Source organism: Sinocyclocheilus grahami, unplaced genomic scaffold (genome assembly GCF_001515645.1).
Source record: "Sinocyclocheilus grahami isolate Dianchi unplaced genomic scaffold, SAMN03320097.WGS_v1.1 scaffold169.1, whole genome shotgun sequence".
NCBI classification, from domain to species: domain Eukaryota; kingdom Metazoa; phylum Chordata; class Actinopteri; order Cypriniformes; family Cyprinidae; genus Sinocyclocheilus; species Sinocyclocheilus grahami.
Genome location: NW_015505348.1, coordinates 1,091,796 through 1,116,238, shown reverse-complemented (window position 1 = coordinate 1,116,238; position 24,443 = coordinate 1,091,796). Strand labels below are relative to the sequence as shown.

General features: G+C 33.2%; 1 protein-coding gene across 1 annotated transcript in view; it reads right to left on the bottom strand.

Annotated features, from left to right (window-relative positions):
• LOC107593352 (adhesion G-protein coupled receptor D2-like) overlaps nucleotides 1-24,443 on the bottom strand; it is an 86,300-nt gene that overhangs the window by 58,881 nt on the left and 2,976 nt on the right. The window contains exons 10-15 of the mRNA XM_016283035.1: nucleotides 23,762-23,865; nucleotides 23,137-23,239; nucleotides 21,810-21,963; nucleotides 21,330-21,463; nucleotides 19,890-20,005; nucleotides 19,101-19,221 (exon numbers count right to left, since the gene is read on the bottom strand). Coding sequence (XP_016138521.1) covers nucleotides 19,101-19,221; nucleotides 19,890-20,005; nucleotides 21,330-21,463; nucleotides 21,810-21,963; nucleotides 23,137-23,239; nucleotides 23,762-23,865 — 732 coding nt within the window. The remainder of the gene's footprint in view (nucleotides 1-19,100; nucleotides 19,222-19,889; nucleotides 20,006-21,329; nucleotides 21,464-21,809; nucleotides 21,964-23,136; nucleotides 23,240-23,761; nucleotides 23,866-24,443) is intronic.

The window sequence follows — 24,443 nt, the reverse complement described above, 5'->3', positions numbered from 1 at the left end:
GTATATATGTATGTATGTATGTGTGTGTGTGTGTGTGTGTGTGTAACTAAACTATAAAAACCCTGCTGGATATGAACCGGGAGAGTGGAAGTCAATGGAGGAGATGCATTAGGACACTGAATAAACCTGTTTTGTCTGGCGCATCTCTGGTTGCCAGGTTGTCCTAATTTAATCATATTAAGGTACGGTCACTTTAGCAAGACATTGGCAAAATTTTGCGGAAATTTTTTTCCGATTGTCAATAGTGTATCAATGTGTAAAACACACACCTCACAAAAATGTCACTTTCAAACCAAGTAGCTTTATGTTGGTCAACGCAATGAATCTGCATGACCACACTGAACATGTTATGAAATCTGCATAAGGAAAACCTTTACGTTTTCCTTATGATTACGTGGATTCCTATAGAAATGGCTGGATTTTACATGTGAAAACTATAAATGCGACCTCATTTTTCCCAGCTCACAGGGAACATTCTCATTCTGGCAAGGATCTCAAAACATTATTTATATGTCATTCATGGAGCATTTTTCTGAAACCGTTTAATTGCATGTTCGTCTAATAAATGTAAACGTTCCTTTTTAAACGGTACGTTATTTTTTACTATTTAAACGTTGCAAAATTATGTCTAACATTTGCAATAACCAAGAAAAAAAAGGTTATAAAACATTTCAAATTTGACATTTTAAACATTCATCGAACATTAAGAACTCATGTTTTCATAACATTCGGAGGAACGTTAATTTATGAATACTGTTATGACTCCATTTATTTTTATTTTCAATTTTATCATAAAAAGGTGGTGTAGTAAAAATTCCTAAAATGATAATAAATCAAACAAAAACCGTACTGACATTTTAAAATATCTTTAACCTTTAAACATAATAATTTGAATTACTTAATTAGATTTTTATATTCCACTTTTTCCATATTGCAGAGTGGAATTTTTTCCATAATTTTTTGAGTCCGTCAAGTCTGATTGCTTATAAAAGTAAAAGAGGCTTGAGGTACCATTCATATCTACAGCAAAAACCAACACTGACCATTATTCAGAAAATGTTCAATCATTTCAACAGAAACCTACACAATTGACTCTTCTCAGAGAGTTTGACTGACAGGTGATCTGATCAATCATAACACCGAATCTGTCATTTTATCCGACAAACAAATCAGACAGGAGAGTAGATTAACTTTGCTGGACTTGAACTTGAAAAATAGTGTGTATTGGCGTTGTTCCACGGTTGAAACGAGATACCTTCTGATTAGGGGTGTAAAGGTATGAAAATTTCTTATCACGATTATAGTGACCAAAATTATCACGGTTATCCATATTATCACGGTATTGTTCAAATGTGATGGAAATGTTCAAAAAGTACTGACACATAAATCACTTCAAGTTTTATATTTAAAATCAACAATAAACAAATAAAATGACTTTTTGTTTGCATAATCACTAAAACAATAACATTACCAATGATGTTCGGATTTTAAATGACAACAGTTTATCTAACAGCATGTTTAAATATCTAATGTAAATGTTCAAATAAAGCTTTGAAAATAATAAATTTCAGTCTTTAATTAAAGAAAAGGGTTAAGTCAAAATTATAATTGATTAGGGTAATAAATGATCATATGTATTTTATCTGCTCCATAAATAATTCTAATTCTAAAATCTGAAATTTTTAATGTGTAGGATCCACATAAGCTTGTTTTGCATCAACCGGTTAAAATTTACAGCAGGACATGCAAATTCGGTCAGTTTTTGGCCAGACAGAAACTGCTGCACACAATCTGAACGTAAATGTAACTCTGTAAATCCACTCTATGACACTAGGTGGCGCTTATGGAAATGCTGAATTTGACACAAAACTAAACTACTCTGCGTGCTGTGCGCACGCAAGACTTTTACTGAAAACTGTGCTTTATGCTGGATAGTATTTATTTATCCTCAGTTGTTCAAATCGCGGCAATCGAATACGGTTATAATGATAAATAAAATATGAAACGGTAATACCAACCGTGTGGAATTTTATCATGATTTATCGTCAAATCGGTAATCGTTACATCCCTACTTCTGATGTTCATTCATGTTTATTTTGTGCTATAACTAGTAAATATGAAAAGATGTTCGGTTCACGTGTCGCTTGAACTGAGGCGCATTACAACTTATTAAAGAGCCACAAAACTGTATTTACAGTTTGAATTTCGTACAAAACAACAAAATTTGAAAGCAGACTTTGTTTCATACCTAAAGTAACCTGCTCTGTCTTGTCTGTCGGCACATTGTCAGTTTCCTCTTTGCTCCGCAAAGTATTTTTTAGTGCGTGGGAACATGATGCAACAGTAACGAAGGGGACGGGTTTTTGCGAAAGGTCAGTGGAGAATTTCGTAAATGATTTTGCACACACATTTCGCAATAAGTTCGAGTTGGTCACACAGATTCACCACAGCTGCTTGGTTTGAAAGTCACTTCATACATCATTACACTATACTGATAACAGACAACGGACCTTTCTGCCTTCAATACTGTGCCGAAATTTTGCTAGCGGGACCGCACCTTTCTCCAAAATGTGAATCAAGGGGAGAGAGAAACACGGGGGCAGAATGAGTGTACACATAAGGCCCTCTTGAGGCAGGGAGGAGCTGAAAACAAGAAAGCGAGAGGGATACCCACAGGCCACCCGGCAGCCAACAGAAGAGGCAGAGAGCGGCGGAGGCAGTCAGGGGAGGCGGGGAGAGTTATTAACTTAGCCCTGAAAGCCCTTCTTAATATAGGGTCCGGCGGTGATAGCTAACAGAGTCTGGCAGAGGTGACAGCTCTTGGACCTGCTTGAGGAAATCCAATTGAGAAGCAGCCAAGAGGAACAACAAGCTCAAAACAGATGTTCCCTGCTATCGCAGAGCGCAACCGCGTATACAGCAGAAACACCCTCTCTGCTCTCAAATTGGACGCAGAAAAAAATAACAATGGGGATCATGATAACATCCACGTTTCTGCGCCTTCCCAGCTGTCTGGTACAAAGTCGAACGACTCGGCTATTCAGAGGTTTAATATCTTGTTATACGCTGAATGGATGCTCAGATGCATCTGAAGGTTAGTCGTCACAAGATCACATATTCAGTCTTGTGAAAGGTGTAAAAATATGATAATAGAATATGGTATTATGCCATTTCAGAGGACAGTTTACTAAGCAAATTCTCTACTGAAACATGAAAGCTGATATGATTGAGGAATTTGAAACATGTAATGAATGAAAAGAAATGTTTTGCATTGTGTACACAGCTTTGTAACTGAGCTCTCCTAAAAGGTGTTTGTCATATTTAATGTTGATAAAATCAGTTTATTTCACTGAATTGATTCACTTGATCATTATAAGCTAGTTCAAACAAACCGTTTCATTCATTTGACCTCCTGCACAGCACTATTTATTTATTGTTTGTTTGTAAATAGCATAATGTCTCAGTTCATCACAATGTTTTCCACTAATTTTGAGTTACGTTAAAGCATTTCATAATATTTTCTAATTTTACTGGTTGTATTTAGTACAAATTTATTTGTTAAATTTTTAAGCTGTTACAACAATTGAGATCAATCTTTTTTTCAGATAAATAATAATTTATAATAATTATATAAAACGTTTCATTACAATATGTAAATGTATATAAAATTCTAATATACCACAATAATTATAATAAACTGTACAATTAAATATAAATTGTATAACAAATTAAATAATTTGGATATAACCATGCATTTATTTTTTCATAAATTATATAATGTCTAGATATTATATATATTTATTTTTAAAAAATTAACTATTTAAATTTAAACAAACTGCATAATTAAATACAGCATAAATCATATAAGAAATTATATAACTTGCACATAATTATGTATTTTGTCATTTAAATAAATGACAAAAATTACATGTGTGTGTGTGCACATAACGTGTTATATGTTAATATTGTAATTATAGTACATTAATGTTATAATATATTAAAAACTATAATTATAATAAACTGCACAATTAAATATAAATTGTATAACAAATTATATAACTTGCATATAATCATACATTTTATTTTTTTAATTATATAATGTGTGTATATATATATATTAAATGTATATTCTATAAAAAATTTACATAAAATGTTTACGATATTAAAATATTTATAAACAGCATAAATCATATAACAATTATATAAATTACACATAATTATGCATTTTATCACTTGAATGACATAAAAAGATGAAGTCTTCTTAAGAGCTTCAAGCAATTTTTTGCTCAGAGCTTGTAGGGTAGTAAACAACTTTTTCCAAAAGAGTAGCTTGATTTTAGCTTCACATCTTTTAATAATTTAATTAAACGACATCTGCTACAGTTTATCTAATGTACAATCTAATAGTTTTCCCAAATAAAAAAGTCCAAAAAATGGACAACATTCTTTCACAGAATTGAACATTAATCTTGACATCCAGTGCATTTTTACTATTCATTTGTTTTGTGCGTTCATGACTAAAATGAAAGAAAAAGAAAAGGCAGGACACTAAGAATCCAAAGTAACTAAATACCAAAAGCTCATGGGCCACATGTGTGCCGAAGAGAGTGAATGGTAAACAAATTTGCTTTTAAACAAGACAATTTTACATTGCATGCTTCGAAGGGCCAAGTCAAACATCCTTGCAGAAAACTGATACAAACTCTTAACACATGGGTCAAGCCACACTCTTTGAACTCCAGGAGAAAAGGAGGCCCCGCGTGCCAAAAAACTGTTTAATTAAAAATACTTAGGCATCCAACAGACATTTCTGAGTGCCCCCGCTGTCAGAACGCATGAGACTGCCCTGCCAATCTCAGGCAAATACTAATTGCATACTTTCCACTGAAAGCAAGAAAAATGTCAGGCTTCTCACGGCTAAGACGGACCCGGATCTCGCAGAGTCGAGCAGAAAATCGAGCTGCTCATGCATTTGGGCAGAAATTGATGTACTGTAAATAAGGTTATTTGAAGCTAAATATTATTGTAACAGATTTTATATTGCAACATAGCAATAAAGATTTGATTTAGAACAAAATCATGCCTCTTGCACAATAATGGGTGTCTGGGAGTCGTCTTGTTTTCTTCTTCAGATTCGAGTGGGCTGGGGGTTAATGGCACATGCCCGAGTTGTGCCACATGCGGTTAAGACACTTTACACCGAGAGCATCAATCCTTATCCAGCATAACTCGGCGTGGACGTCACATGCGTTTAGGGTTGACCACGGCTCACGGGAGTCCTAAGTGAAAATGAATGGTAGTTCATCGACATGAGCACTTCATTCGTCTTCCGGTCTCTTTGTCTCTTTCGCAGTCTGTGTTTTTAGACCCTGTCTCCTCATCTGTGTGAAACAGTCTTTGTATTGTCTGATCATTTTAGCTAGTCAAATCCTTCCTGCAAGAACTTTATGTATAATATTATGATATTTGTTATTTTATGTTGGACTGAATCAACTAAATGACTCAAAAATACATAAAAATGCAATTCATAGATAATCATTTGAATACACATGACCTGTGATGCTTGTTTTTTTCTGAATTCAGAATGTATTTTGTTTTATTTTTGTGGGGCTTAAAGAAAAAAAAAAGACAAAGAAAAAAATCTTCATTGTGCAAAAGGCCAAACAATGCACAGAAAACAAAAAACACTACACCAAACAAAAGAAAAACAAATAAAAAAATCTAAACAAAAAACAAAGCAAAACAAAACAAACAAATGAAAAACAAAAATCAAAACAAACAAAAAAACAAATGTATAATTATTTACAAAACATTCAATGCTGATGTTTTATTTTTAAAAATACTTTTAATATTCTAAAAATATTTGTCTGGCAAATCAAAGTCATTGAGGTGGTGTAACAAACATGCAGAAAGCCATTTTATTGTCATATGAAAATAGGTCAAGGTCACTGTGCCGTTTAAGAATATCATACATTTTGACCTTTTCATGAAAAAGTTAAATTAATTTGGGTCAAGTGAAATAACATTCAAGAAAGATTAAAAATCTGGAAACTTTTATTTTAAAAATTAAGTGTATTCAAAGTCAACTAAAATGTATTCATTCATTTATTTTATTTATGTGCCTTGATGATAACACCTTTAAACATTATGAGACATTAAATCTAAAATAAAACAAAACAAAAATAAAATAGAAAAATACAAAATAAAATAATACAAATACAACACGACAAGAATACAAAGATCGCAAACCTGGCACTTGCATTTTGATTTCCATTTTAAAAACTCATACCTCCATTTGTCATTGACCTCTACATAAACTTTAAACCTGAGTCTTTCTGTTATGAAGAGGTGAAAAGCCTTAAAACTGACTACCATAGAATTCAAAACTGCCAGCGAACCAAACTCAACTACTTGCCTTTTTTCCAGGGCTAATGAGTCGAGTTTTGACGCACATCAAGCATTAAAGGTGGTTTTCGACCTGAACTGGGCCCAACTCAAAGGCAGATGATTGGCACATGCTTTGACTTAATGACGGTAATTACTTAGAAAAACAAAGCAGGAGACCACATCTGCACAGTGTAAAAGCCCAGCTCCGCGGCCGAGTGCCGAGCTGTCAGCGGCCCTGTGCTTTTTCCCACCTAGGGTGGGTAAGTCTTAACACAAGCCACCGAAACGACGAGAACCAGATTAATACGAATCAACATATCCTTGTAAACAATCGTTAGGGGCCAGGCAGCAGGGGAAACGTCACAAAACGACAGTCCTGCCACACAGGAAGGGCAAAAGGGCTGCAATGTTTCATGAACTACTCCTGTTTTCATTTTCTTTACAAATTTTTCATAGTTTCACACTGGATAAAACTGATTTTTGGTTGTTTTTTCTTTGGCAGAATGTGCATGGACGACTTCAGCGGCGAAATTTTAAGGCAAACTAACTGTTGTTATTGTTTAATAAAAGTTTACAAGCATTTTTCAATCATTTTTTCCTTTTTCATGATTATTTTTTTAATCAAGAATATTATGAAGCTTCACTGAAAGTTATTTAACATGACGCAAATTAAGCTCGATTTAAAATTGAAATCAGAATTCCAGTTTGAATGCAACCTTTGTATTCGTGTTGGTTATTTTATACTGCTCAAAATACTGCTCACTAGTATTTTATTTCATTTCGATTTAATGACTCAAAAAATGTTTAGTGGAGTAGTTTTCAAGCAAAAAATCAATTTCAAACACTTTATTGTTTAATAAAAGTTTAAGCATTTTCAATCTTTTTTTTTTTTAATCAAGAATATCATGAAGCTTCATTGAAAGTTATTTAACATGACCCAAATTAACCCTGATTTTCATAAAAAAGGTAAAAATATGTGATATTGTTAAAAAGAGGATCTTCACTGTAACATTGTGACTTGTTTTATTGGTTTTTATTTTCAAATGACAATAAAACTCTTTTCTGTATACCGGTTACACCACACTGACTTTGATTTTACAGTTTAAAGTTTTTAAAATATTAAAAATAATAACTGCTTCATAAATTATCATTAAAAAAATCAGACCTAACCCACTTGTTCTTTTTTAAATGAAATTCAGTCTTTTAACTGCATTTGTTATTATTTATGTATTTAGATTTTTCATTGTTTCGCGCCAGAATAATGTGTGATTCCCCTTTATTTACTGTCAATAAATAAATCTTAGCACAGATTTCTGGTTGATTTGTTGTTTATTAGAGCAGAATGTGCGCGGACGACTTCAGTTTAAAGACAAACCGACGATTAAAACGCTTCATTCTAGTCAACAACAAGCACGCCTCACAATTAGGACTTCTTTCACATGAAATAATGATTTTAAAAAGACCACGGCCATGAATAATACATAGCGTGTTTATTTTGGATTTCATTTCCATGCAGAAAACGAATTGCTCACTAGTAAATTGGCATCAGCGTTTGACAGCCTTTACGGAAGAAAAGAGAAGAAGAGGAAGAGCTTTTCTCTTGCCCGGCCTGACCCAGTTCTGGTTAATTATCTGTAAAGTATACATCAAAGCCCACCAAACAGTCCGCAGCACTCAGATTAAACCAGATTTAAAAGACATCCACACAAACCGCCCATCTCGTGAACCGATATCAGCTGAAATCATAAATCAGCCGCCATTGTTTCGATGTAATTTGGGTGTCGGAGTGGTTTCTGACACCAGAGGTTGAACATGCGAGGGTCGTGTTGTTGTAAGAGGGGTTGCGAGGTCGTCCCCAGCGGGTCATGTGATCCTCAATCTCATGCCGGAGTAGCCGAGTGATTTGCTTTCCTATGACACAAACTATTACTACACAGAGCCGGCAGGTAATTATAAAGCAAATAAATGCGGGTGGGTGTCAAACGTGACAGGCTCTTTTGGTGGTATGTGCGAGCCGTGGAATTCCCTTTCTTCTCAAGAGGAAACGTGTTACTCGCAATGATTATTCCTCACTTTTTGGCCAGATTCCAGCATCAAAGTGCCATTTTGCTGTATGCGGTAGGGCCCAAGCTCACACTTCAACGCTAGATTAAAATGCTAATGTACATTATTGCATATATTAATAAACTCATGTTATTATTGCTCAGACCTGAAGTAACAATATGCACTAGAGGTCGGGTTTATTATACTAAACTAAAGCTAAACTGTCCTCATTAAACAAACAAAAAAAAATAAAAAAACCTTACTTGAAATAAAATAGAAAATACAACTTTTTATTTCAGTTACCTGTCAAGACAACATCTCTCATCTCAATTTAGTTGAACTTGATGTAATAAAATAATTAAACTTTAAAAAATAGAAATTCAAGCTGAAATAGTTAATAAAAACTAAATAGACATAAAAAACTACTAAAAATGGCAAAATACACTAAGTCCTCATTTAAAAAAGCACTACTTGAAATAAAAAATAAATGGTATTTTAGCTAGCTGCCAAGACACTTCTCATTTTAATTTAGTTTAACTTGATGTAATAAAATAACTAAGTTACAAAAAAATAAAATAGTTAATAAAAACTATATAGATATAAAAAAACACTAAAAATTACAAAAATATACATTAAATAATCATTAAAAAAGCATTACTTAAAATTAAATAAAAAAATAAAACTTTATATTTCAGCTAGCTGCCAAGACAACACGTCTTATTTTAATTTAGTTTAATAAAATAACTAAGCTTAAAAAATAAATAAAAACAGTAGTTAATAAAAACTAGATATAAAAAACTACTAAAAATGGAAAAATACACAACTAAAGTACAAAAACGTCATTAAAGTTCAAATGAAAACAGAAAACGTAAAAATAAAATCTAATTCAAAATATTAATAAATACGAAATCATAAACAATACTATACTGCTAGAAGAATCATAACTCTAACTAAACTGTGCACAAGGGCACAACTATTATCACATCTAAAAGCTTAGTGTTTCCGTTTGCTGAGACTCAATCGGCAGGATATTTGTGATCATCAGTAGCGGCTTGAATTTTTCTGTGTTTTCCTTCTTAAACAATTCCACTTGAAAAACATTTCCCTGGCTGGGGGTTTGGGGACCGGCTGACCATGGAGGCCAGAGGGAGTGAGAGACGAGCTGAGCTGGACACCTCTCTTGACTGAGGGATTCCTGTCCTGTTTTTGTTTGTTACAGAGGGTTTTTAAAATTAGACGCCTGCCTCTTTGTGAGGGGTTTGCGGCGCTCTTCCAGCTTGTCTCCCTGTGGACCCCAGTGCATCCATGCCAAAATAATTTCCCAAAACACTCAGTTAAAGAGTTCAGGAGGTGTTTGTGGAGACTGTTGAAACAGTGTTTGAATATGGAATCCAGTGCTTTTCACTTCACATTTCTATTTTTTGCTTTAAGAACCTTTAGAAGAAAAAATACCAATAAGTCTAATAAAATGTCATTTTTTTACATTTAAGTTCTTTAAAAAAACATTCAAAGTACCAACTGAAAAAAATTTATATTTTCAATAATTAAAATAATAAACTAATTTATGTTATGCTAAATAATTTATGTAATTAAATAAGTAGATATGATTAAAATAAAAAATAACTAATTCTTTGGTTGAAGGATCCACCTTACTTTAACGCCCAAAAAACTTCTACATCCCGAGTTTGTGACCCCAAACCCCCTTTAAACTCTCTATCCTCAAAGTTATTGATAGAGGGAAATTATGAGCGTATAATGCTATGGACAATGCATGGTGGAGGGCCTATTATATACGGGTAATGGATAGCACTGAGTTTTTGAATGACATTGCACTGAGATTGGATGACGGAGGGTCGTGCGATTTATGGCCAAATGAAGTACCTCCACTTCCCCCCACCCCATCCTCACCCAAAGCTATTTATTTCCAGCCTGATAGAGAAGTACATGGTGGTGTTTATGGTTCAGGAGTTTGTGAATAATCAGCGAGTTTTGGGGTTGTATGAATGGGATCATGTTGCTTTCGATTCGTAATGTTATTCGCAGAGACATTAAACTATGTGTCGTCTTCTAAAATTCACTAATTATCATCAGTAAGAATGCCTACAGGTAAATTAAGCCTAATTATGTCATTGTATTGTATGTATGTTTGTATTGATTCTGGTAACTGCTGAGTTCACAGTACCATAGTACCATATGTTGTAGAAATGTTACACTAATGTTATTTAACATTTCTTCAAAGAAAAAAAAAGAGCAGATTAAAAACACGTCGCAATGTCACACTCAAGAATGCCATTTGAATAATTTGGAACAGTCAGTGCAGGTTTTATATATATATATATATATATAAAACTAATAAAACTATGTGTCGTACATATATATATATGGGCTGTCAGTCAATTACAATTTTTCATCTAATTAATTACATGGTGTTTCGATTAATTAATCTAATTAATCACAAAATAAATTTGAATGTGAAAATACCCACAAAAGATTATTTAAAGCTATTTTTGTGTTAAATGAGAAAGTATCAAGTAGACATTACAAATTCTAGCTTTAGAAAGAGATATTTGATTTGATTCAACATAAAATGTATTACACATAAACATTTAGGCTACAACGGCCTAACATAAAGTATGGAACACAAAAGAAGATAATTTGAGAAAAATCTCAGTATTTTTTGTTCATACAATGAAAGTCATTGGTAACCAAAACAGCTTTCACGAGTTCACACTTACATATAATAAACAGAGAAAGGTTATGCGTATTTGGCGTGCTGTCCGATGGGAGGGCTCTGAGCTCGGAATTTTGGCCCGAACCCAGAGTACCGCCAACCCACAGGTTAGGATAGGAAAAGTTGTAAGTGCGGAGAAGGGGTGGTGGAGGGATGCTGGAAAACTGTCAAGGAACAGAAGTAAGTCTGCTGTGTACAGTGCCTTGCAAAAGTATTCATACCCCTTCATTTTTTGTTATGTTGCTGCCTTATGTTAAACTGCTTTAAATTACTTTTTTTCCATATCAATCTACACTCCATACATCATAATGGTAAAGCAAAAAACTGTTTTTTAACATCTTTGTAAATTAATTAAAAATAAAAAACTTAACTGATTCCATTGCATAAGTACTCATACCTGGGACAGTTGAAATTTAGCTCAGGAGCATTCATATTGCTTGTAGATGTCACTACACTTCAAGTGAAGTTAACCTGTGGCAAATTCAATTGAATGGGTATAATTTGGAAAGCCACACACGTCTTAATTAAAGGTCTAACAGCTCATAATGCATATCAGAGCAAAAACCAAGCCCTGAGGTCAAAAGAACTGCCTGTAGAGCTCAGAAACAGGTTTGTGTCAAGCCACACATCTGGGGAAGATTTTAGAAAAAAAATCTGCTTCATTGAAGGTTCATAGAAGCATGTAGTCTCTGTAACCCTTAATGGAAGAAGTTTGAAACAACTAGGACTCTTTCTAGAGCTGGCCTCCTGGCCAAACTGAGCAATTGATGGAGAAGGCTTTGGTTAGAGTGGTGAACAAGAAGCTGATGGTCATTCTAGTTGAGCTCCATGATCATATATGCAGATGGGAGAAATCTACAGAAGGACAAATATCACTGCAACACTCTACCGATCTGGGCTTTATGGCGGTGTGGCAAGACTCAATCTTCTCTTCAGTGTAGACACATGAAAACACACTTGGAATTTGAAAAAAGGACCTAAAGGACCCTCAGACTGTGAGAAACGATATTATCTGGTCTGATGAACCTCAATTCCAAGCATCATGTTTGAAGGAAACCAGCTCTGCTCATCACCTGCAGAGTACCATCCCAAAAGTAAATTGTGCTGGTAGCAGCCTCATGCTGTGGAGCTGTTTTTCAGCGGCAGGGACTGAGGGGCTCATCAGAGTAGAAGTAAAGCTCAATGCACCAAAATATTGAGATAGCCTTAATGAAAACCCAGTCCAGGGCATTCAGAACGTTCACCTTCCAACAGGACAATGACCCTAAGCACACAGCAAGAGTCAATTATAGACAACTCTGTGAATGTCCTTGAGTGGCCCAGTCAGAACCTGAGCTTGAACCCAGTCAAATATTTCTGGAGAAACCTGAAAATGTGCATCTGCCCCCATCCAACCTGACAGCGCTTGAGAGGTGAAGAGGTGAGGAGAAGAATGGTGGATAATTGCTAAATGATGATGAGAAAAGCTTGTCGCATCAAACAAAAAAGACTTGAGACTGTAAAGGTGCTTCAGCTAAATATTTAGTTACATTATACTTATGCAATGTACTTATTTCATTTTTTTTTTTTATACATTTACGAAGTTGTGAAAATTCTGTTTTTGCTTTGTCAGTATTTTGTATGGAGTGTAGATTGATGTGGAAAAAAAGTAATTTAAAGCAGTTTAACATAAGGCAGCAACATAACAAAACGTGAAAAAAATGAAGGGGTATGAATACTTTCGCAAGGCACTGTATATATACACCTCTTATCTTGTTAATTGGGTTGATTACTGATTGTGCTCCTCTCATGTTAATTAGGTTAAAGGTGCAGTATGTAAGACTGACAGCTAGCGGTTGCAATGGGTACTGCAGTTAAAAATATTGGAGAGAGCCGTTTCTCCCGCTTCCTCCTACTCAGGCTCAACGCTCACGCAGGTTTGCCAGATTGAGGACACGCGACGAGCCTTGCACTGTAATTTGATGAGTTGATTTACTGTGTTTTAATGTTCCTCTGCTCATAGAGCATTGTGCAGTATGTAATATTGCCAGCTAGCGGTTGAAATGGGTACTGCAATTCCGACCCGGAATCTGCTCGAAACGCACATTTCAGAGTAGAATTACTGGCTATAGCATTATTTTTCATAGAAACAGCTATGTAAACATAGCATGTTTCCTAAACATCTACAAACATATTATGTTATTTTTTGGCTTAAGAAGAGTTAAAAACTTACATACAGCACCATTTAATTATCTGAACGTGGTCCTCCCGAACTTTGTTAATAAAACACCATTTGTTACAAAATACCTTCTTTTATGTTCCACCAAACAAAGGTTTGAAATGACATGAAGGTGAGTAAATGATGACAGAATTAAACAATTTTGGGTGCACTTTCCCTTTAATGTTTTTATTTTATTATTATTTTATATATATATATATATATATATAAAATGATACTCTAAATAAGCAACTAAATCTGCCAGCAGGTGACAGTAAATGCCTTTATGATTCATTCAAATGGCTGATTCATTCAGGAATTAAGTAAATGGCTCTCTTTATGAATGGGTCTTTGAATCATTGATTCACCCGATTCGTTCAAAACGCGGATTCATTCAGAAACTAAACACCACTGTGCTGCTCAGAGATGCGCAACAGTTCTGCTGTGGCTTTAAAGGTAATTTGTTCTCTGCAAAATTGAGCAAAAGCACATAATATTGTGTTTAAAATATAACAATATCCACTTCTTGTATAAATCACATTTAAACTCTGATACTCGCGACAAACAGCACTCGTGTGATATTGCTCTCACTGCTGGTGTGATATCACTTATCATATGATATAAATATGAGACAAAAACTCATACAGGGGCATTTTTTGCCCCAATATCTTGAATTTTAGGACATAACTGCATTTATGGAGTTGTTGCCCTGTATCACATTTGACAACAGTCCACTGTATGAAATGTAAGATGACACAGGTCTGGGGACGGGTCCAGTGCGTTAACTGCATTAAAATATTTGAATCACATTATTTTTTCATAAACTGAGAAATTCTTTATATATATATATATATATATATATATATATATATATATATATATATATAAATTAATTAATTATTTATATTAAAAATGTATTATATTAAAAATTAATTAATACTTGCTACATGGAAATATAAAAATATGCATGTTATTTAACAATGATACAAGAAAACAGCAGACAAAAATACTTTAGAAATTTCCAAAATCCAAAAATGGATTGAAAAATCACTTTCAAATCATGTAATGTTTTATGCTTAACATAATTTCATTTATGTATTAATTCTGAAACAGCAAATAAAATGCTTTCCGAAATCATAATTCACTCGATCCTACTCAAGAATAATATTCAAACCATTTGTATCACTTTAAGCGTGTTTTACTGGAAATCACCTTTAAAAAAGTCTTAAATAAAATAATTAAAACATCTCTAGTTCATTTCTATGGGTCGTTCTGAATACCCACGCAAAAGCTAAAAGCCTTCAAAAATTTAATTTCTCCAAAATAAAGCAATTTTTGCTTTTTTACATAACTATATACTCAGCTCTCTAAATAAGTATGATTTGTTTGTCGTGTTGCTTCCCTCACTCAAAACGACAAAGTGCGGCCAATGAAAAAGGCTTGTCAACATTATTCCTTTTATTGATTTAACAATAAAGTCCTCTGGCTTAAGTTTTATGTTGTTATTGCCGCCTATTGAAAATACAATGAAACATGGAAGGGGAAAAAATCCCGAAAGGAATTTCACATAAGACCATCAATGCCCTCTGGATAAAGTGCGCCTGTTATATTCTTCAAATTTTCAAGGGCGTTGCTTGGAAAGCAGCCGTGCCAATGAAATCACGAACTTATCCTCAATCAAAGCAGCTTCAGATGCTAGAATGTTTCATTTACCGCCCCATGCCGTCTGCATTCATATGAGCGCATGCCGTCTCTGCTTCCTTTTAAAAACCACGGGCCGTACCGAAGTATTTAAGAGCTCACGTCTATATGAAGCACTTAAACACAAGGTCTGCGGCTCTGAACGACTCAAGCACTCTGGGTACAGCGGTGGTACGTTCTCGACGCATGTCAAAACAAACACTGAGAGCGTGCGGCATAAAAACTTTCATTGACGAGAATTATCAACGACTTCATAAAACTTTAGAAGAAGTTTGTCGTTCCTTTGCTGCTGGAGTGGTTGGTTTTTCTAACAAGGTTGAATTTACAATGCAGTTGGATAAAACGCAGTTTTATTGTCATTGTTCGCAGCCGCTTTCACAGATAAATAGGAGCCGTGGGCAAAACAAAGGGTGGAATTTAGTGAGAAAACAGCTCGATCTGGTTGGTCTTTAACACATGGGAGTTATATTTTCACCTGTCACATTTGAAAAGGAAGAGGCTGGCAAAATATCCAAGCGGTGAAACGATCACACAGAGGCCTGCAGTGATTTCCTGTGGATTCTGCATCTCCCAAAAAAATCTCTGACTCACTTTCTGTTTGGACTGATTCCGAGCCAAAATCTTTAGTGACATTCATAATCATTTACAAATTAGTGCTGACTTAACGTTCACAAAAAATCTGAGGGTATATTTACATATACCTAATAAAACAAAGTGTTAAATAATGTCTGGTTGTTCATTCAGGTTAGATTTATGACACATTAAATGAATCAAAAGTGACATTTATTATGTTACAAAATATTTCTATTTCAAATAAATGCTGTTTATTTTAAACTTTCTGTTTGTTAAAGAATCCTGAAAACTTAAATATATCATTTTGTTTCCACAAAAATATTATTCAGCACAAGTGTTTTCAACATTTATAATAGGGCTGTGTGATATTGAAGAAAAATGCGATATGCAATAACCGATACGATAATGCTTAAAGTGCCACATGCTCAGATGAAACAGTTCTGTGAACTTCTATAACTATCTTGTGTCATATATATATGGTTATTTGTATGTATGTATGTACCAAGAGTTCCTGTAAAACCACAACCAATTCCTTGTGTTTGCACACACTTAAGTGGTAAATAAAGCTCATTCTGATTCTGATTCTAATAAGAAAGCACCCCTACAACAACTTCTGAAAGTGAACGGTATGTGTTTTACTCGAGCATTACATAAAAATGTTATTTTAACATGAGTTTAGGAACTGAATAATAAAAAGGAAAAATAAAACGCTGCTTAGTATTTAATCTTTGAATTCAATATGCACTGATTCTTATTTAAGCTACAAAACATAGGTAAGAGCAGTGAGTGATTTTCTCTTTGCCTTTTGTTCATGGCCCCAAATATTGCAAGCTGTAGCGATATGCATATTGCGATATGTACATTTGCGATATTTTGATCATTTCAATATATATTGCACAGCCCTAATTTATAATAATAATAAAGGATTCTTGAGCAGCAAAGCAGCATATTAGAATGATTTCTGAAGGATCATGTGACACTGAAGACTGGAGTAATGATGCTGAAAATTCAGCTTTGATCACAGGAATAAATTACATTTGAAAATATATTAAAATAGAAAACAAATTGAAATTATATTTCACAATATAAAAATTTCTGAAAAAGATTTTTGTCGATTTCAGAATTGTTAATCATGCACAGAACAAGATTAAAAATATACCGCTTTGTGTTTTGAAAGCTACTGTACACATTTTCCACAAGACAGCAGAAATCATTTTTAGATATTTGCTTTGATAGTATAAGATACTTTTTTCAAAAACATAAAAAAGTTATTTTAATTTAACTTTTTAGTTATTATCATATATTATCATTAAGATTAATTTAATAATTCAGCAAAAAAGGCAAATAAATCATTTTTTCCCCACCAAAAATAATTATAGTACAAAATACATATATGTGTTTTTAACTTTTTCAAAATTCTAAAACAAGCCTTACTTGATTCATGCGAAATCAAACTTATACTATCAATCTGTCAAGCTATTTGATGATACAGCAGTTTCCAGGGCTGAAGGACACAAATAATTATAGTTTAATCACTAGAAACTGACTTGAATACTACATAACAAGCACAGACCCATGAATACTGTAGGAAAGCAGAAAGGAATCCATATGTAAATATTATTTATGGTATGAACTAAAGCATGATTACAATAAAAATACATCTAAGCAAAACAACATCCACGTCTGCCACAAACTTTAATGACCTTCGAACACACACGTTTAGCTGACACGTCCTCAGAGGAGACACTTTACACACATGCCTTTAATGTGCAACTTCTCCTATGGCTTGAGATGTGGACAAACAAACAACAGAAAACGAAAATGAGTAAACCAACTAAACTGCGACTTTGTTTCAGAAAGGCCTAGATCAACTATGACTGTGTTGAGACATTTTTTAATTAGTGCGGAAAATGCACTATTTATAGTGCGGTTTAATGATGCGAGTCAGGCTAAATCTCTATTGATTTTCTTGTGATATATACAGCTCTATTACAGAAACAACTGATTAAGGAGCTGCACAGATCGCAAACACACAGGCTTGTAACCAATAAAGAATGACACACTTTTCTTTCTTTGATCGAAATAACACACTGTGATATTCTCTATGACGCTTTTAAACAAAGTGTATCTACAAATGAGATCCTTTGGATTAATGGCAGTACTGCAAAATATTTGTCGATTTAAAAATATTTATAAACCAAAATATATTGCTTTGTGTTATGCAAATGAACACATCTGTATTCTCTATTTTGATTTTGCACCTGCTTAAATGTGGTTTATGTTTTGTTTTTTTTTATATTCCAAATGATTTAAAATTATAATAGAACTGCATTAATTCTAAATATAATTCTGAAAATAATTTTGGATGATCTCAGAAGTGTTAGTCATACACAAAGTGATAATAAAAAATATTTATAAATATAAAATGTACTGCTTTGTTTTTCAAACACTACAAAACAATATTGAAAACAGAAAGACAAAAAATACAGACTTAGTATATTTTAATTTTGCGCCTGCTTAAATATGGGACTCGTATTGAAATGTATAATAAATATATATTTTAATAATTATAATTTAAAATAAACATTTTAAAATGAATAAAATAAACGATCAAATTAACCTACATTTCTGAAAAGTTTTTTTTTTGGCGATTTCAGAATTGTTAATCATGCACAGAGCAAGATTAAATATATTTATAAACAAAAATATACACAGGTCAGATCTGTAGATGATGTAAGATTTGAACAATTTATTGCAATATTCTGTATATTTTGATTTAGTGCCTGCTTAAATATGGGATTCATAATAAATATACTGTATTTTAGTAATGATTTAAAATAATAATCAAATAACATTTTAAAAAGTAAAAGTATTTTTTTGTCGATTTAAAAATTGTTAATCATGCACAGAACAAGATTACAAATATTTGTAAATAAAAACATACCGCTTTGTGTTTTAAAAGCCACTCTACACATTTTCCACAAAACGGCAGAAAATGAAAAACCGGACAGACCTCTAGATGATGTGATATTTAAATAATTTAAAACAATATTCTGAATGTTGTTATCTAGTGCCTGCTGAAATGTGGTATTTATATTAAATTAATAATAAATCACATACGCGTGTTTTTCATATTTAAAAATTAATTAAATGGCTAAAGTAAATTACTAACTAAATCTAATTTTCCCAGAATGTTCAAAGCAGCTTGGCTGCATTAAAGCCGAACTCAACAACCATTAATAATGATTTAACGGGAAAAGGAAGTAACAGAGGAGGAGGTCTTTCGCCAAAAATAATTTCACCCAGATTCTGACAGTTGCTAAAAGAGAAACGCTGGAAAAGGAGATTTTCAGCGTTTACCAGAAGTCTGGATAAAAGTTCACTCCACACACAGATGCTCTCAGTCTGTTAAACAGCAATGATCTCTTCACTCCCCATGGCTTACAGAGCGTCGAGAAACACTCTTACCTGCAGCGAGTTCAGGAGGCTGAAGACGTACGCGATAACCACGGAGAACGGCACCAGGACGCCACAGAGCCACGTCAGGCCCAGGATCGGCAACAGGACCAGCACGGCTTTCACTGCTGCCCTAAAAGCAGACGAATGATATGAAAAACACTTTATTTTATTATATTGGTGCATATATACGATCGTACACACACACACACAGACGGATTTCAGGGGTCACAACAGGAGCTGCTGCTTATTCTCACATTGTGACAATTTCCACGCTAAATCGCTTTTAATTCTGTTTAGTATAAAATTACCTCCCTATTCAGGTAACCGCTAAAGCGAACCAGCTGCGGTCCGAACGGGCCCTGCCAAGCAGAGGAAGTGTGTGTTTGATTTTCCTTGGAGTCACACACAGGGGCCTTCTGAGGGCCCCCCATCTCAGCGACTGATGCTGGAGGTCCAGACGTGTCGAAATGTTGGGTACGTGTGGCAGCTAAATTTGCGTTGTGGTTATTTACTGAATCTATAAACCAACATGAGAATTGGTATAAAGGCCTGTTTTTAAAAAACATAACGCCGGGGTCCTGCAGTGACCGAGCTGTCTGAAAGTTTACTCTTGAGGGGGAGAAAAAAACGTAGAATCGTTCCATTAATGGGCCAAAAAACAAACAAAACATTTGATGTTGAAAGAGGCTGTAATGTGCAAATAGATGATTTTAATAGAAAGCCAAACTGACTAGGATCAGTCAGACGGGAGCACAGCTGTGAAAGGGCACCTCCATGTGGCCACATGAGAAAGCGTACCTTATCTGCTCGGAGACCTGCTCTTCTGGGCTGCTGTTCAGAGTCATCATCAAAGATCTCCTCTTGGCTGTGGCCATGGTGATCACCACCACACGGGTCAGAATCATGACATTCACCTTAAATAATACAACTTTTTTAAAATAATAATTAACATAATTATTAGAATCTATAAAAAGCATTATTATTATAAATATTAAACATGCACATATATATGTACAGTAAGTGCACACATATAAAACATAAAGTGTTAACACATGAGTGTGTGTTGTCATTTTTTGTCATATGTAAATATACATAAAAAATATAAACGTTATACACGTTATATGTATTAACGTAATAATTACTGCATTGTTATTATACAGCATATATATAAACATAATAATAATAAAAATTATTTAAAAATGTAATTTAAATTATATATATGCATTTATTTTATTATGTTATTATTTTGTTATTAAATATATATAATAAAAACATTTGTGCCATGTGTTATTTATTTATTTATTGTTGTTATTATAAATATTAAATATACGTATATGTAAGTGCAAATATTTAAAAAAGAACATGTTGCCACACATGTATTTTTTGTATTATAAACTTTATACAAATGTTATCTATTAATGTAATAATTACTACATTATTATTACATCGCTTATATATTAATGTAATAACAAAAAATATAATACCTTTTTGTAATTTGCATTTTTAACTGTATACCAAAAAATAACACACTCTATTATTATACAAATATTGCATATTCTAACATTATAAAAATACAATAAATTAAACATATGTGTAATCAAACCGTTTTATATTATATATTTGTATGTGTATATATTTATTGTGCTATTAAACACACCTAACAAAAACATTTAGCATGTTATTTATTTATGTTGTTTTATTTATTTTTGTTGCTGTTGTTGTTATTTTACATATTAAATATACACATATACGTAAGTGCACATATATATAAAAAATTAAAAGAACATTTTGCCACACATGTGTGTATATTTTTGGATAATATAAAAATACATGAACAATATAAACTTTATACAATGTTATATATGAATGTATTAGTACTACAATATTATTATAAAGCTCATATATTAAAGTAATAATAAAAATTCTACATAATACATTTTTTTTTGTAATTTATATCTTTAACTGTATATACCAAAAATAACACACTATATTATTATTTTAAAAATATTGCATTTTGTAACATTCTAAAAAAAAAAAACACACACACACACACACACACACACATTACATATATATATAATTAGGAAACAAAAACGTTTTATATTATATATTTTATACATGTATGTATTTTGCATTTGTTTTTCATTCATTACTTTATTTATTTATTTATTTATTTACTGCTTGTTATTATTATTATTACGATTATAAAAGAGAACACTGATAGATGTAAAGACACACCATAATAATGAAGATGACTGGTCCTGCAAAGCCCCATATGACTCCGTTCTGAACACTGAGCCAGCAGTGGCCATCCGCTGAGTAATTCCCAGCAGCAGAGGCCAGTGTGATGGTAACGATCAGCGCGGGCAGACCTGTTAAACAACACACATTTCTATATCACACGTGGCGTTTTAAAGCTTGAAAAGTATGCTTATGCTATTTTTATTTTACTTTTTCAAATAAATGGTTTACGGTAACGGTGACACATTTTAAGGGTGTGCTAATACTTTGCTGTACAAGGTTGAATATAAATGTCTCAGCTTACATGGCAGGTTGGATGTTAATTTAAGAAAAAGTAGTGCAAACTAAAATCAAGTATATGTGAATATTTAGTGCTATCAAATCAACAGGAAACCTGCATTCCTGTACTCTTGAACCGAATCAATAACTGCGCAGTACAACAGATTGAAGAGGAGATTGGGGGCGGAGTCGCATTACCCCAGCCAATCAGGTAGTAGTATTTCATGTGTCGGTCCTCGCTCAAATTAACGCTCACTACTTTGCTCCAGAGCAGCAGGCCCTCCACCAGCATCCAGCTGAAGGCTGCCATGAAGAACAAATGCATCAGAGCTGCCACAAGCGTGCAGGCCACCTACAGGGCAAAGGTCAGAGAGCAGGCGGGTCAAGGGTCAAAAGATCAAACAGCCACACAAATGCAGCCGTACTTATCCAACGCCAAATATGGCTACAGCACTAATGTCGTTTTAAGACACTGTCAGACTGCTGCTACTGAGTTTGTTCTAAAAATAGACTTGGTTTCTTTTTTAAAAATTCAATATCATAGGCCGGATAGCATTTAATAAAGCAATAAGCCACTAGAGGATGCGCGTTCGAGTGATTTTGAACTTGACACCCTTAACATAGTAAAAACACTGTAATACATGACCTTGCATGGCGTATACTAATGCTAAATAAAGCTCTTTCTGATTCCGATTAAACAGACTGTTACATTAATATTATTAATACATTTATATCACAGTTTTAAAAAGAATTACAATTTATTGTGTAAAAACAGTGTTGCAAACTAAAATAATAAAAATGGTGTTACGTTATTGAAATAAAGCTGAAATTGGATGAAAACTTGAAATAAAACTTAAAGAAAAACAATTAAGACATACTGAAATTGAATAAGCTGAAGTACTAAAATTACTGAACTAAACTTAAAAATTATTTATTTAAAAATTAATTAAATATTTTAGCTCAGGTCCAGTAACTAACATTAATAGATACAAATTTTGAGTTGAATAATGTATTAGTAAAAGTTACAATGCCTTAAATGCTTTAGAAGTATTTTTTATTGTTAGTTTATTTGAACTAATGTAGTTACCTATTATTAACAAATGGAACCTCATTGTAAAGTGTTAGATTATTTTATATAAAAAACATTAATAATAATATCATAAAATATTCTTATGCATAGCTGTGCTGTTATCAACTAAAGCTAAATCTATAATAATTTGTTTTAAATGTTACACAACTGAAATAAAGTTTAATTAAAATAAAATAAAACTTAAATAGAAAAAATAGAAATGTTGCCTTCACAATTAACTGAAATAAATCAGTTTAGGTTGAAGTACTAACATAACTAAAGCTAAAACTGAAATAAAAATAAATGATTATATTATTATTATATTAATATAATTATATTAAAATAATTAAACTACAATAATTACATTTTAATAAAATAATTATATAAAATATACCAACGATTACAACCTAATTTAGAATATTATGCTACCAAATAAATGTGTGAAAAACACCAAACCTTATTATGAACAGCAGAACCGCTGCAGAGAAGGACAATTTGAGCACAAGTCAGAGACACAAAAAGATTTTTGTGAACTGATGTCCGATCTGATTTCGGGATGCTGTTAAAAAAAATAACAAAACACTTTTTGTCATATATGCATTTCTGGCAATCATTCAGACACATTTTGAGAATGACGAGGCAAAAAATGTTATGTATTTTGGTAACCCAGATGCAGTATGTGTGTGGGTTGATTAGCAGCAAACAGGCCATCAATCTCTTAAAGAAACCAGCTTGGCTGATACTGCGTTGATTAACCTCTCTTTGTGTGACCCTTCCCTTTAATTAACTCTCCTGTAATGCCACCATAAAACTTCAGCTTCAGGCTCATTTGGCACAGAGCGCTAATTAGCCGATTAGTGGTTTTCAATACTTATTCAGCCTCACAACTGAGTGCTATTGACGGCGTGCTGCTGAGAGTCAAGCAAATGTTATGCTGTCGTGACCCTTCTGAACCCAACACTGGAAGTTAGACATCAGAAAAGAGAGCGAATCAAATGCTGCCAGGGCACATCATGCAGGAGCCCCAACAGAAGCACACGGCTCTTGTCATGCAGGTAGTGCATCGGTGAAAAGCACTTACTCTAACACGGTAAACAGCATCAAGGTCACCACCAGTGCGCAGAGAGACGCTCCGGATCCGATAAACGTCAGTTTCGTCAGAATGCTCTCCTCTTTAGCACTCCACTGCGGGGAAAAGACCCATCAAAACACAACGCTCTGTCTGTCTCTCAATCTAACTGTCTGGGAAACATACGTTAACTACCGTGTTTATTAGGACTGATGCCATTACTGCACTGGAGTGGCGCTTAGGCATTAATGTGAGATCAGATTTGCTCGTTATGAAGTTCTGCAGACGAACTTCTCACATAATGCTCAATACAAACCACAAAAACTACTATTAAGGCCCGCTTGCGTTTGTAAGCTAACAGTGGCCTCTATTGGACAGATTGTGTTATAACAGGAAAATGTGATCAGTGAGGATAGTATATTTATGTAAAAGATCAAACAGCATATTAACATTTTTCAGGAAATAACTTAACTTTTAGTCTTACATATTGTACCATATTTATATTAGTATAAATATTTTTGTTTATTAAAAATTGTGTGTGTGTATATATATATATATATATATATATATATATATACAGTATGTGTTATTATAGATATATATATATATATATATTATATGTGTATTATGTAATGCATTTAAGTAAAAATTATATTTAATTATATATTATATATTTTTTTCTTAATATTTAAAA